Raw genomic sequence first — 15,085 nt, 5'->3', positions numbered from 1 at the left:
GATGCTCAGGCGCTGCCGAGTGATGCTGAGTTGGTGCTGTGCTGAGGTGATGCTGCACTGATAAACAGGAAAACGCAGCGTCCCAAGAGGCATAACAAAACCTACTTCAGTGGAAAATGTCAGGAATGGGACGGGATATTAAAACAATACCTCTGTTAATAACAATAACAGCAAATTCAAATCTGCCACCAACCGTACAGCTGTTAGTGCAGAAAGCAGCTGATTCCATGATAATTAAAAGGTCCTCGGATTAAAGAAAAACAAAAACAAGAGAGCTGATAACTGGCCAGGTTTATTGTTTGTAAAAAAGGGAGAACTTTAAATCTAATTACAATTGGTGATGTTTGATTTTTGTTGTAAAGATGCAAATGCCACCCACATGCACCCCAGCACACTACCCACATGCATCCCACCAACACACACCTTATAACAACACACCACACCATGCCACTGCCCCACGTCACTGCACTAGACACCAAGTTTGCAGCATGGAGCACAGCAGCCACACTGCTCTACAACATACCTAAACACTTATAAGGTCCCAAAGGCGAGACCTATTGGCGATGCCAATGCTTGTTTAATTTTGCAGAGACTTTATCATGTTTACATGTTATTTGGTGCATGAGTCACACGGCAAATATTGTCTGCCCTAGTTTTAAAACTGTACAAGGAAAAGAGATACATAGTTTCAAGTGAGGCTTCCGGTTGTCATGGAAACAGGTGAGAGCGTCCTTGTGAATAAGGTCCTTTGGAATGTTGATGTTTGAAGATTGTTTGGAATGTTGGAGTTTGAAGATTTTTTGGAATGTTGAAGTTTAAACTGCAAATGACAGTTTGGGGGGGGGGGGCTCACACCATCCTCAGCTCCGCTCCTCCCCTGTAGTGGGGGAGAGAAGGATGAGGGGCTGAAGCACCCTGCAGCTCTCACACCAGCCTCAGCTCCGCTCCATAGAGACCAAAGATGGGGAAGAGCCTCTGTGTGAAGGGCGCCCGCGGGAAGGAGTAGAGAAGCTCCATGGAGTCAGCCTTGTACAGGGACAGCCGCCCCCCCTCGTAGTCCAGATACACCCCCAGCTTCAGGGGCTTCGCACGAGGGGACAGAGGGGTCTCAGGGGAGGTGAGAGCCGAGAACTGACCCTGCCACAACCCCTGCACAGCCCAGACTCCCCCCTCAGGTGACCATGTGAACATTCCCTTCCTGTTCACAGACTCTGCTGCGACCCCCACATGCCACTGCCACCCCTCCTGCAGCAGCAGCACCTCCCAGTAATGTCTGCCGGAGGTGAACCCCTCGCTCCCCAGCACACAGGGGTAGAGGGTGAATCTCTTGGGGGTGTCCGGCAGGGTCTGTGCATTGTCCATCCGTCTCACACGTCGCCCCCCCTTAGACAGGAGGAGCTGAGGATGAGCCGTGTCAGGATCCAGAGTCACCATCACTGCAGAGAAGAGATTCACAATTAGAGATTTAATGACACAAAAGAAAGGCTGTAATTACTGCTTCACATATGATTAATGTACACCACACCTGGAAGGAGCACGCGGCGCTAGAGAGCACGGCACTAGACTGGTCACTACACTAAAGCGAGCGGCACTAGGCTGCTGACTACACTAAAGCGTGCGGCACTAGACTGCTCACTACACTAAAGCGCACAGCACTAGACTGCTCACTACACTAAAGCGAGTGGCACTAGACTGCTCACTGCCCTAAAGCACACAGCACTAGACTGCTCACTACACTAAAGCGAGTGGCACTAGACTGCTCACTACACTAAAGCGAGCGGCACTAGGCTGCTCACTACACTAAAGTGAGCGGCACTAGACTGCTCACTGCCCTAAAGCACACAGCACTAGACTGCTCACTACACTAAAGCGCGCATTCATCTACACCAAACCTACATAGAGAGGACAGCAGGTGGGGCACTGTACTAGCAGTATTACCACATACAGGATTAACACATGCAGTATTACCACATGCAGTATTGCCATGTGCAGCATAACCACATGCAGTATTACCACATGCAGTACAGCCATGTGCAGCATAACCATGTGTAGTATTACCACATACAGGGTTGACACATGCAGTATTGCCACATCAGTTACATTAGAGTAGGTACATGTGTTAGGTCAGTGTAGGTGCATGCGGTGGGTCAGTGTAGGTGTGTGCGCTAGGTCAGGGTAGGTGCATGTGCTAGGTCAGTTTAGGTGCATGTGCTAGGTCAGTGTAGATCATGTGCTGGGTAAGTGCAGGTGAATGTGCTAGGTCAGTGTAGGTGCATGTGCTAGGTAAGTGCAGGTGCATGTGCTAGGTAAGTGCAGGTTCATGCACTAGGTTAGTGTAGATGTATGCACTAGGTCAGTATAGGTTGTGCACTAGGCCAGAGTAGGTGCATGCGCTAGGTCAGTGTAGATGCATGCATTAGGTAAGTGCAGGTGCATGCACTAGCTCAGTTTAGATGCATGCGTTGGGTCCGTGTAGATGCATGCGCTAGGTCCCTGTTGGTGCTAAAATTCTGGAAAATAGAGGTGCATATTCTCAAGGAGCTATCGCCGAGTTATCAGCACTTTATCGCAGCCAAAGTCGCGATAAATTTACCGCCCCATTAACAAGCTGGTGCAAACAGCCGATATCACCAGTTTTCCGGCGATAGCATCCTCAAAAAACATCGCCACAGATGACCCCGGCAACTATCGCTAATGAGATGCAGAGTAGGTGATCCTGTGCACAAAGCCGCAACAACACCACACCGCAACATTCTCAATGACCAGCCAGATCTGTGATAAGATCTCAAAACATGCAGTAAGACGCGTTAGCACCAGAAAACTAACACCTGCTCCGACCTGGTGCAAAGTCGGACTAAAACCTGCACCAGAAAAGAGAGCCCAGCCCAGAGCCACACCTGAAGAACAAAGATGCCATGGAGCCACGGAACGTGCGTACCGGACACCCAAGAGGGCCAAAACACCAACCGCCACCACCCCCAGATCCAAACAGCCCCCCTCGGGCCTCACCCCGGGCACCCCCCACCTCCCCCAGACCAATACACTGCACATCAACGGCACGAAAACATGAACAAAAGCACCCGCCTGATGTCACACATTTGCAACAATCAACATACATGTGAGCACTGAAATCCTGATTCATACATCCACCATTGAAAGACCAAACAAAATGTCACATCCAAAATTGTCACCAAACAACTATTTTGAAGAGTCATGGCGGGGTATCCCTGGACAATCTGTGACTCACAGCCTGCAAGACAATATCCAAGATAAGAAGGTGTGTCAGGCCCTCATCAAAGGACAGGGAGAGAGAGAAAGAGAGAGAGAGAAAGAAAGAGAGAAAGAGAAAGACTGAACAAGGAGCGCAAGGCCAATCGAGCCCTTGGCTCATGCAAACAAGCCAACAGCTGCGTGTGTCTCAAAATCTGTGCACCCCAAATCACAGGCCTGGCATCAAAGTCAGCACGAAGTCCACATCACATTCAAGAAATACAAGCAGTGGTCAGATTCATATCAGGAATGAAAGCCCCTTTGTCTCAACACACAAGGCTGAAGGCCAACCAAACCCCCAACCTTGGTCCTGAATGCGGCTGGCACACCCTGCATGAGATACCATGCCAGCCTCCGACAACTCCCACACCACAAACTGCGACAATGAAACACCAACGTGCCCACACCCCACACACACTTGTCCCTGCGCGACCTACACATGCAAGGGATGCCCTTGACACATAAGTTAAAAACTACTCATATGTCCAAACGTCGCACACACATACAACTCATTGCCCAGAGCTGTGGCATATCGTCCACCGAACTTCCACCGGTCTGAGGACTGCCGTTGCCACGAGCCCAACAAACGCAATGGCAGGCACTCCCGGGCACATGCACAACCCCTGTCACGTGGAACTGTAGTGTGCATGAATGCTGCATCTGTTGGGATCCCTGCCAATGGCAGTGTTGCAAATCAGTTTCCGTCTGAGTTTCCGTCTTGCCTACATCACCTGCGTCCAGCTCTGGTTCCACTGTCGATCATGCACATTCGAGTGGCCCATCGAGGTCTGCCTATCCAACGCAACAGTAGCTGAATTGGATTGTGACCTGACAGTGCGCCCCCTGTTGGCCCACAAACAGGAGTGTCACCAGGATAGCCGTGCATGGGATGCACTGATCTTTGGCGTATGTACTGGCAGTTGCGCATGGGAGATTGCACAACTCCGCGTGTGCAGTGACCACATCGTGGCGCTCCCCTATTGGGCTGTGTTGCGGATTGGGGAAACGGCGTGGACTGAGCACATCTGCTCAGACCAATTAATGGATTGGCTCACCCTGGTGTTCCTTGAACCCGACAACGACGTACTATTGGAACACATTGCACATGAGGCTGCGCTGGCATTCATGGACGCGTAACTACGTTCCTGCAGCCACATCGGATTGTCACCCAGAGCACAGATCCCAAAACATGTCAGCCTTCGTCTGGACTCTGAATGCATGTGCGTGGAACTACGCTTGTGTACACACACCTTGTGCAAGGTGATGCAGTTCCATGGTCGGAGCAGCACAGCGTCATTTGACAACGTTACCAATTTGGACACACTGTTGGGGGGAGAGCACACACATGGCAATGTAGCACGACATGTGACCTTGTCGGACCCTTTCACCTGATCACTGGCAGCAGAGCAGACAGTCGGCGCAGTCCGGTGGCAGAGCACTATGCAGACCCCATGGGCTGTATGTCGTGCCCCCTCAAACGGGGCAGACGCCAAACAACACATCACTCGTCCAGCAAGGCAAGGTGGGCTGAGACCGTTGCCATCCGTAATGATTGGTGTTCAGATCTGCCTCCCCATTTCCTGCACCTCGAAAGGTTCCCATGCTGCGTGCAAGTGTCTTAAGCATGTCCCTGCCTATTGTGGCCGTTACCTTGTCCATACTGAGACGCACATGCCAATATAGTCTACGCAACTTCACTGGTGTCTAACTGTGAGGAGTGTAGATTAGATTGACCACTCGTGTGCCACAATGAGCATCGTCCCTATGCAGGGAGGGTCTGACTGACGCATGTACATTGGTGGTGGGTCACTTTTGGCAGCTCCACCTCTGTGAGCCAGACATTGTGTTTGGGATAGTTGCTGGCAGACCTGTGCACTTACGTGACTTCAGCAATGTGAGTATGGTGACCAACCTCTGACCATATGGAGCAATGTCATAAATCATAACAGAATGTGTCCACACAGATGTGTGTGAGTAGGTATGTGACATGAAGTTCTGTTGTCATGCGATGTAGGACACCACTCCTGGCCTGCTACCGATTTAGTCATTCCTACATACAGCCCTATTCAATACATGGACGCGTGCCTACGTTTGGGGGTTGTGAGATTGCTGTTAATGTGCAATGGGGACACAGCTAGTACTCACCTCACAGTCATCCAATTGGCCAGGTGTCTCAGGGATAGACATGCGCATAGATGTCAGTTACCAGGGTGTACCTTCATGTGCAAACATTGTCCCTACATCCAGCCATACTTCCATGCGTGTGTGTACATAGTGAAGACACATCTGTGTGATTTAGAATGTTTTATTCACATTCAGGTGATTGACGGAGCTGGAGCCGTACATGGTCATTCAAGCCCACATAACATGGAAGCCTAGTGGTGGGCCGACCAGAGTCCTTTGGGGATTGCACAGTGATTGGGAAGAGGGAGAGTGCAGTCCGCAACAGGATTGCTGTGTAATTGTCAAGCAGTGAAGATGTGGCAGTCCATTTCGGGGTCCGGGTGTATGTCCCAGAGTATTCCGGGGGACAGTGGGAGGTGTTGTCCCAGGGCATGATGCATAGGGCTGAACCAGGCAGGAACAGGCCATCTGGCGGTGATAGATGCTACTACCTCCTTCCTCACACAGTAATTACCATCCACATCTTACTCCTCTGATACTTCTTCTGTGTCCGGTGTGTGTGGCGGTGAAATGGCTTCATAACTGGGTGCTACTGACACATCAGGGTGCGAAGGTGATGGGGCTGCATCACTGGGTGCCACTGACACAATAGGGTGTGAAGGTGATGGGGCTGCATCACTGTGTGCCACTGGCACATCAGGGGTCGGAGATGTGTGTGTCAAAGTTCCCGCTGCAGTTATCTGGGACTGGCTCAGTGACAGCAATGGCAAGATGATGAACTGCAGGGCATGGAAGATCCCAGCTACATCTCGCTGGTGTTCAGCCGTGGCAGCCATACTTCCAGCCTGCATCTGCTCCATGGTCTCCATTGTCCTCCGCATCTGTGCCAACTCTGTGCTGTCATCGCTGGTGCCTGTCTGACTGCACAGTTCCTGTATCCGAGTAATGGCCCCAGCGAGGTCAGCAAAGGATTGTTGGTGAGCATGGTGCGGACAGGGGGTGTCCGTAAGGGACTGTACGTGGTCCCTGATGGGACTCAGACACCCACGTATGGCCTCGAGTTTGGCTGCTACAAGCTCGAAACCCACCCGCAGCTGATCCGCCAACTCCACCTGGCAACACACGGCGTTGAAATTTCATGTATTGTTTGTGGGGGTCCTGGGAGACAGCCGTGGTGGTGTGTGTTTCCTGCTGTGTGGAGTGTGGGGGGGGGGGTGGGGGGTCACCTCGAGGCAGCTGGCCTGCCCTGCTCCTGGGGGTGGGCTGCGGAGGCTGTCCATTATACGATGGAGTGTGTCTTAACATATGTGCAGGCTGTCCTCTACATCATCAATGATGGGATTTGTGGTCTGCTCTGCAGTAAGTGTTGATTGTCTCTCTGCAATGTTAAGGGGTGATGCAGGTTAACTGAGTTTCCCCTGTATGTTGACGCATTGCAGATGTTTACATACAGACTGCATGACAATGCACATTGTGACTGTTTTGGTGGAGCTGGCTATTTGATGGCAGACAGTGGGATTTTCGACTACATGACGGATGTGTGGTAGTACATTATCATCTCACAAGATCAGTCAATGCCAGATGTGAGTGGCCAGTTTCTACGCACAAGCGGAACCTGTTGTGTCCTCTGTCCTGTGGTGTAGGTGTTGCACTTTAAACCACATTGCCGTCATTGCTGATGTTCTGTGATTGCTATGTGTGTGTGCTGCATTGTGGAGGAGTTTCACATGCAGATCTGATTTTGTGTACCCTTATCCCTTTGAGGCGGTGTGCCTTTGAATTGTGTGCTTTTCGGGGACGGAAATGTTTGCGACTTGGGTCATATGTGCTCTTGGAAAGATTTTTTGGCCTTGTGCATTGTTCGTCTGCTGCGTATATTGGACGGTATGGGTTGTGGTTGCACGTAGATAAGTCAGAGTTTGACCTGCTTCTTTACGGATGTGATCCGCACTGGGCCACCTCCATGCCAAATCGTGCACCATGTCATGTATATTGGCTGCAGCCATGCTATTGGTCATGCAGTGTCATTTGCATAGTCAGTGTGGCTCACAAAGCCACTGCTTTTCTGTATTCATCACATGTGCATGGCTGGGTTGTGTCGTTGGTTATTTGGAGGAGGCCAATATGTGCACATAGTGGACGGGGGCCTACTTGGTGTTCCTATGTGTGCTGCAGTGTGCCAAGGGTATCAGGGACATGTTCCACAGTCATTGTGGGTGTGCAGTGTGCTACACATAATTGTGCATGTGTGTCATTGTGCCCATCTCCTCCCGTCCCCAGTCCCTGGTGGTTACTCACTCTGTTGCGGTTGGGTCAGGTCATTTTGAGCTGTGTCCAGGCCCCCCAACTCCTGCTACCGTCTCCACACTGATGACTGTGGCCACCATTTGGTCCAGCTCATCCAGCTCCTCCTCCTGTGGCGCAGGAGGCCCACCTCCAGTCGCCCTTGCTGCCTTCCTGTTGGCGGCAAGCTTCTCCTTGGTTTGGCTGTGCACTTCATGCCAGCGCCTCTTGAACTCCTCTATTGACCTCCTCGACACTCCGACTGCATTGACGTTGGTGACGATGGACTGCCTTATTTCCGTATGGGTTGGCAGTGCCGCAGTGGAGGTGACGAACAGTTGTTGATGGTGTTCTATCACCTCCTTGAGGATGATCCTGAACCCAGTCTTCCTCCGCCTCTTCTCCTTCTCCTTGCCCTTCCCCGAACACAGGGTTGATGGCTGGTCCTCCGTGGGGCTTGTGGGGTTCCGCTTGTCCTCTGCACTCGGTCCGAGTGCATCCATGGTGCTACGCAGTTTGAATAGGTTTTGGTGTTTTTTTTTTTGCTTTTATAGTGCATTTTCCCGCATGACGCATTGGAATTGCAGGCCTGTCGCTGGTTTTCGCTAATTTTGGTATCGCGCTTTGTGGCATCGCAAATTTTTGACCGTTTATATTTCGTATTTTTTGTTTGTCGCATTGGTTTTTACGCTGTCATTTGGCACGTTATCATGCTGCTATCGCATGGTGCCGCTGTGTTGGAAATTGAACGTTAAGACGGTGTTGTTTTCTCGCGATAGACTGCGATATGCAAAGTTGCGTTAAGCTAAATTTGCGATTGTTATTACACGTTCTTGAGAATATACCCCAATGTGTTATGTGGTAAATACCAAATTCTGAGGTCATTTTCCATTCAATAGTCCCAGAATACTGCAGTAACTGAGTTACTCGCAGTTATCAAGCCTAGCAGTATCATAACAGTATCATCGTTCGACACTGTCGCCCACCAGATCTTGCTCAGGAGATTGGACTCAACCTGCTCTTTAGTGGATGACGAGCTTCTCTGTCCTCCCGTTCTCAGACCATCAATTTAGGCCCTTTTCGGTCAAAGACGATGGAACTGACCAAGGAAGTTCCCCAGGGCTCATGTTTAAGCCCCACCTTATTCAACATCTATGTTGCTCCCTTCGCCGATCTCCTCAGGACCTGTGGCTGTACGCCGATTTCATACGCATTGCTGACGACACTCAGCTCCTCTTCTCATTTAATAAATCCACCCCCTTTGTTCAGGGAAGACGGAGATTATGCTTTGCAGAGAGATATCTTTGCTGTGGACACCAGACTGGTGGCCAGTAGCCCTTGGCACCCCCTTACCCCTAAGGCCCTTGTTAAAAACCTGGGCATTCGCCTAGACCGGGCTTTGACCATGAAGGAGCATGCCGCTTATACGTGCTGGGTTTGTTACGGCAAGTTTTTCTTTTCCTCCGAGATTCCACTCGCAAAACCCTCATTCAGACAATGGTAGTAAGCCGCTTAGACTACTGCAACGCTTTCCTGGTCTCGGCCAATGAGTGCTCACTGAGCAGATTGCAGGTGGTTTAGAACACCGCAGCGCGCCTTGTCTCGAATGCCCCCCCGAAAACTGCCTCCCTTCCTCTCCTTCAACAGCTTCATTGGCATCCAGTGCGCAAGCGGGTTAAATTCAATACTGCTGCACCGTCCACAAGGCCTTGTTTAACAATGGCCCCTCTACATCGCCGAGAAACTTAATCATTATGTCCCTTCTAGGACCCTCCGGTCAGGAACCAAATTGCTTCTCTTGGTCCCACGGATCAGGAAATCAAGGTTAGGTGGGAAATCCTTTTCTTACCTCGCTCCCCTTTATTGGAACCAGCTCCCCATTTACCTGAGACGATGTCCTGACTATCTCCGATTTAGAAAGCTTCTTAAGACTGCTCTGTTCTGATAATGCTCGTCAGCCTGTCCAGCAGCAAGGTCCGAAGCGCAGAGATACCCCTTTGGGGGTGATTCAGGCGCTATATAAACCCCATAAATAAATAAATAAATGTGAGGTGTGAAATTACTGCAACTGAATTTCCGATAAACTTAGCATGAATGTCCAAGGGGAAGAATGATTTAAAGAAAGGAAATGCAGCAGCACGTATACAGAATGGAGATAAGTAGAAATCTAGAAAAGACAAAGTTTAGAGACAAATCAAGTAACTGTACCCTGACGTGAGTGCACGTTACCACTAAATGTCATACAATACCATACCATACCATACCGCCATCCCATTCCATCCATTACCACCATACCAAACCATCCCATATTATACCATGATCTCCCTCTATAGTACACCACACATTACATACCATCATAACATTCCATACCGTACCAGTCCATACCATCCCATCCGATCCAACCCCATCCCACCATAACATCCCATAACATAACATACCATACATACCATACCATTTCGTAGCACACTACACCATACCATAGCATACCACACCACACCATACCAAAGCCCACCATACCATAGCATACCACACCACACCATACCAAAGCCCACCATACCATAGCATACCACACCACACCATACCAAAGCCCACCATACCATAGCATACCACACCACACCATACCAAAGCCCACCATACCATAGTATACCATACCACACTGGGAAACCTCCTTTACAACGCAGTCATTACATCGCACTACCTTTACATGGCAGTCATTACATCGCAACATCCTTTACATCCCATGTCATTACAACGCAGGCATTACAACGCAAGTCATTACAATGCATACCATTACAACGCATAGTACCCTTACACTATCCAACACTTACCCAACTGTTGCACTCACTGGAGTTAGAATAGTAATTATTACCCCTATACTATCCAACACTTACCTTAAATGTGATGTAATGGTATGCGTTGTAATGGTGTGCATTGTAATGGTATGGGTTGTAAAGGTATAATGCAAAGTAATGTTATGCGTTGTAAAGGTAGTTTCTGAAAATGCGATGTAATGGCATGTAATGTAAAAGAACGCGTTGTAAAGGATCTTGCGATGTAAAAACTGGGTTGTAAAGGCATGCGTTGTAAATGTAAGCGTTGTAACGTCATACATTCTACCACACCATACCATAGCACACCACACCATACCATAGCACACGACACCTTACCATAGCACACGACACCTTACCATAGCATACCAAACCATACCATAGCACACCTCACCTTACCATAGCATACCATACCACACCTTACCATAGCATACCACAGCACACCATATCATACCATATAATTTTCATGAACAGTAATATTCAGAGCTAATCATCGCAATGGTATTTACCTTTATAACTCTTCACCACCTCTGGGATCTGAATCTTCACATTATTACACCTGTAATAACACACACATCATCTTTGTATTAAAGAGCAATGACAGCTACAGGAACAAAGGATGAACATCACACAAGACCTGTATTTGAAATAAGATTCAGTATTAAGAGCAGCGCCTGCGGACTAGAGCTCAGTGTGAGTTACTGTTCATACACAACAGTCAAAGCTCTAACGATATCCAAAAGTACCTTTAACATCTTATGACAGGATGTGGGTGTTCTAAGGCAGATGGCTCAGTGAGACCAGCGTGTTTTATATGATGCTATGGAGTGCTTCAGCATGGGTCTTCTAGGAGCGGCCGTTGGCTGAGTGAGGGGGGGCGGTTGAGTAACAGGTTACATCTGCTCCTGGTCGGGTCTCGTGTATATACTTAATAAATACCTTCTTACCTGAGGTCCACATGAATTCCCGACAGCACCCACAACACAACATTGTCACACCCAATTCCTGCCAGTGTAAACCTTGTCAACATTCTCTACAACGAAGATATTGAAGAGCCTTAGTGGGATATATAAGGAAGATATGAACCCAGACCGCATAGTAATGAAAAACTGGTTACAAAACAAAAACTCCCACATCTTACAGAACAGCAGATTTTAGGCCGTAGGGGAAGGATCACAGAGGGAGAGATAAGGGAACAGGTTAGAAAGTTCAGTAAAGGGAAGCAGCAGGAGGCACAGGAGGGATCACAGAGGGAGAGATAAGGGAACAGGTTAGGAGGCTCAGTAAAGGGAAAGCAACATGCCCAGGCGGGATCACAGAGGGAGAGATAAGGGAACTAGGAGGCACCATAAAGTGAAAGCAGCAGGCCCAGAGGGGATCACAGTGGGAGAGATAAGGGAACAGGTTAGGAGGCTCAGTAAAGGGAAAGCAGCAGGCGCAGACGGGATCACAGCGGGAGAGATAAGGGAACAGGTTAGGAGGCACCATAAAGGGGAAGCAGCAGGCCCAGACTGGCTCACAGAGGTAGAGATAAGGGAACAGGTTAGGAGGCTCCGTAAGGGGAAAGCAGCAGGCCCAGAGGGGATCACAGAGCGAGAGATAAGGGAACAGGTAAGTAGGCTCAGTAAAGGGTGAGCAGCAGGCCCAGACGGGATCACAGAGGGAGAGATAAGGGAACAGGTTAGGAGGCTCAGTAAAGGGAAAGCAGCAGAGTCAGACGGGATCACAGAGGGAGAGATAAGGGACAGGTTAGGAGGCTCAGTAAAGGGAAAGCAGCAGGCCCAGGCGGGATCACAGAGGGAGAGATAAGCGAACAGGTTAGGAGGCTCAGTAAAGGGAAAGCAGCAGGCCCAGACGGGATCACAGAGGGAGAGATAAGGGAACAGGTTAGGAGGCTCAGTAAAGGGAAAGCAGCAGGCCCAGACGGGATCCCATCTGAATCCTCTTTCTGGGCATCTTATTTTAAGGAGATGTCTCCGGAAGGCTGTTAAATTCCACCTTCCTAATATGAGGCACCTGTAGTTCTAATCCTTAAACCGGGTAAAGACGCTAGGTTAGTGGATCCCTACAGATGTATATGTTAGTTGAACTGTGATTACAAAATGATTACAGGAATCTTGGCTAAGAGGTTTCCAATTGTCCTTCAAAAGTTGATCCATTTCGATCATAAGGGGTTTGTGCCTGGATGGAAGTTGTATGAATTAACCCAATGACATCGGTGCGAATGATATGGCCAAGGCCTCTAATCTCCTGTTAACAATCGCAAGAATTGATGCTGCTAAAGCATTTGATAGGGTTAATTGGGTCTATCTTTGGGAGGTATTGCAGGATTATGGTTTCAGCAGCAATGTTACTGAAGTTGTGCAAATGCTATATAAGGTGCCAGCAGCTAAGATTTTGGATGGCGAACTTACAGCTTCGTTTCAGATATCCAGGGGAACTAGACAGCAGTGTCCTGTGTCGCCAATTCTGTTCTGTGTATATATTGAGCCCTTTTCCCAGATGATTCGACAGGATTAGACCATTCTTCCCTTTGAAGCTGCAGGGTTACCAACCAGACTAGCACTGTGTGCTGATGACATAGTTCTGTATGCATCGAAGCCAGAGCTCTCTCTTCCACAGCTTGAGACGCATGCCAGAGATTTTGGAAGTCTGTCAGGGTATCTAATCAATAAGGGGAGACAGAGATTATGACATGGGCTAAAGAGAAGGTAGGGCTTCAAACCAGAAACCAGATTAGGAATCATGGGATCATCGTAACTCAGAGTTTGGAGGAAATACTGGATGTAAACTTAACTAATTAATTAAGAAAAAAAAAAATCGATGCTGATATGACAAATTATACATTTATTTATGTGAACAAAATCGCGTCCTTATTAACAAATTCACCTGATGTGAACGCCGCATCAACCTCGACTCGCAAATACGTAGTCTGGCAAGCACTGAGACCTAGGCCCAAGGTTACTGATTGACAGGCCAAAGGTGGGGTGGCACGTAGGCTGCAGACAAATGCATGGACGGGAAATCCGAGATCAATCCCACAGATTAGTGAAGAGACACTACAATTGTTAAGGGAGATTGGCCCCAATATAGCACGCATGGCTGGAGGGGATACGCGCGCTCCAAAAACACCATAAAGTCAGATGCTACATAAGTTGGGAACATAGAGAAAATCACATCACAGAACACACAGTGATCACGTGCTCCCCGTGCCAGACATCTGGACACTTTAACCACTGGCCGCATTTTGTCCTTGCAAGGTCGAGGCCCACCTGGATTATCAATTAAAATTAATTTATGAATCTAGAGGGAGCAATTTACATTCCTCTCCCTACAAGGATCTCCAGAAACATTTTATTGCCTATAATGAATTGTATATAAGAGCGCTACAGATTGATTGTAATTTGAGACATTCCTCAGACCCTGTGCCTGTAATTGTTCTCCCGGCCGCTATGTTTAATTAAACAAACTGTTCCTGTTTTGCCAAAGGTTTTTCAAAGGTATTTCATGTTCAAGCAACACCGTGATATAGATGCTCTCCTTACAAGATGGAGGGAAAATCTGCCCCTCGGTATCAATGGAGGGTGAACACCATTAGGAAGCTGGTTCTTCCGAAGGTGATCGTCTTGTTTAACACTGAATCACTTCCTTTTCCCAAAAAGCTTTTGCAGAAATTGCAAGGGAGGGTCGGAAGCTTTATATGGGCATCGAGGGGTGCCAGGATCTCATGAAAGAAGCACCGGAGGAGACTGAAGCAAGGGAGGGTCAGCAGCTTTATATGGGCATCCAGGGGAGCCAGGATCTCATGAAAGAAGCTCCAGAGGAAACAGAAGCAAGGGAGTGTCGGCAGCTTTATATGGGCATCCAGGGGAGCCAGGATCTCATGAAAGAAGCCCCGGAGGAGACTAAAGCAAGGGAGGGTTGGCAGCTTTATATGGGCATCCAGGGGAGCCAGGATGGCACGAAAGAAGGAGGAGACTGAAGCAAGGGAGGGTCATCAGCTTTAAATGGGCATCCAGGGGAGCCAGGATCTCATGAAAGGAGCTCCGGAGGAGACTGAAGCAAGGGAGGGTGAGCAGCTTTATATGGGCATCCAGGGGAACAAGGATCTCATGAAAGAAGGGTGAGACTGAAGCAAGGGAGGGTCAGCAGCTTTATATGGGCATCCAGGAAAGCAAGGATCTCATGAAAGAAGGAGGAGACTGAAGCAAGGGAGGGTCAGCAGCTTCATATGGGCATCGAGGGGAGCCAGGATCTCATGAAAGAAGCTCCGGAGGACACTGAAGCAAGGGAGGGTCAGCAGCTTTATATGGGCATCCAGGGGAGCCTGGATCTCATGAAAGAAGGAGGAGACTGAAGCAAGGGAGGGTCGGCAGCTTTATATGGGCATCGAGGGGAGCCAGGATCTTATGAAAGAAGCCCCGGAAGAGACTGAAGCAAGGGAGGGTCGGCAGCCTTATATGGGCATCCAGGGGAGCCAGGATCTCATGGAAGGAGTAGACTGAAGCAAGGGAGGGTCAGCAGCTTTATATGGGCATCCAGGGGAACCAGGATCTCATGGAAGGAGTAGACTGAAGCAA

General features: G+C 49.1%; 1 protein-coding gene across 1 annotated transcript in view; it reads right to left on the bottom strand.

Annotated features, from left to right (window-relative positions):
- Positions 1 to 276: 276 nt before the first annotated feature.
- Positions 277 to 15,085, bottom strand: part of LOC146869377 (E3 ubiquitin-protein ligase TRIM39-like) — a 97,816-nt gene continuing 83,007 nt past the window's right edge. The window contains exons 5-6 of the mRNA XM_085599669.1: positions 11,015 to 11,064; positions 277 to 1,436 (exon numbers count right to left, since the gene is read on the bottom strand). Coding sequence (XP_085455795.1) covers positions 925 to 1,436; positions 11,015 to 11,064 — 562 coding nt within the window. The 3' untranslated portion in view covers positions 277 to 924. The remainder of the gene's footprint in view (positions 1,437 to 11,014; positions 11,065 to 15,085) is intronic.

The sequence above is a fragment of the Triturus cristatus genome, chromosome 1_1 (assembly GCF_964204655.1).
Source record: "Triturus cristatus chromosome 1_1, aTriCri1.1, whole genome shotgun sequence".
Taxonomy (NCBI): domain Eukaryota; kingdom Metazoa; phylum Chordata; class Amphibia; order Caudata; family Salamandridae; genus Triturus; species Triturus cristatus.
Note: the sequence above shows the minus strand (reverse complement) of the source record. Positions and strands in the feature narration are given on the sequence as shown.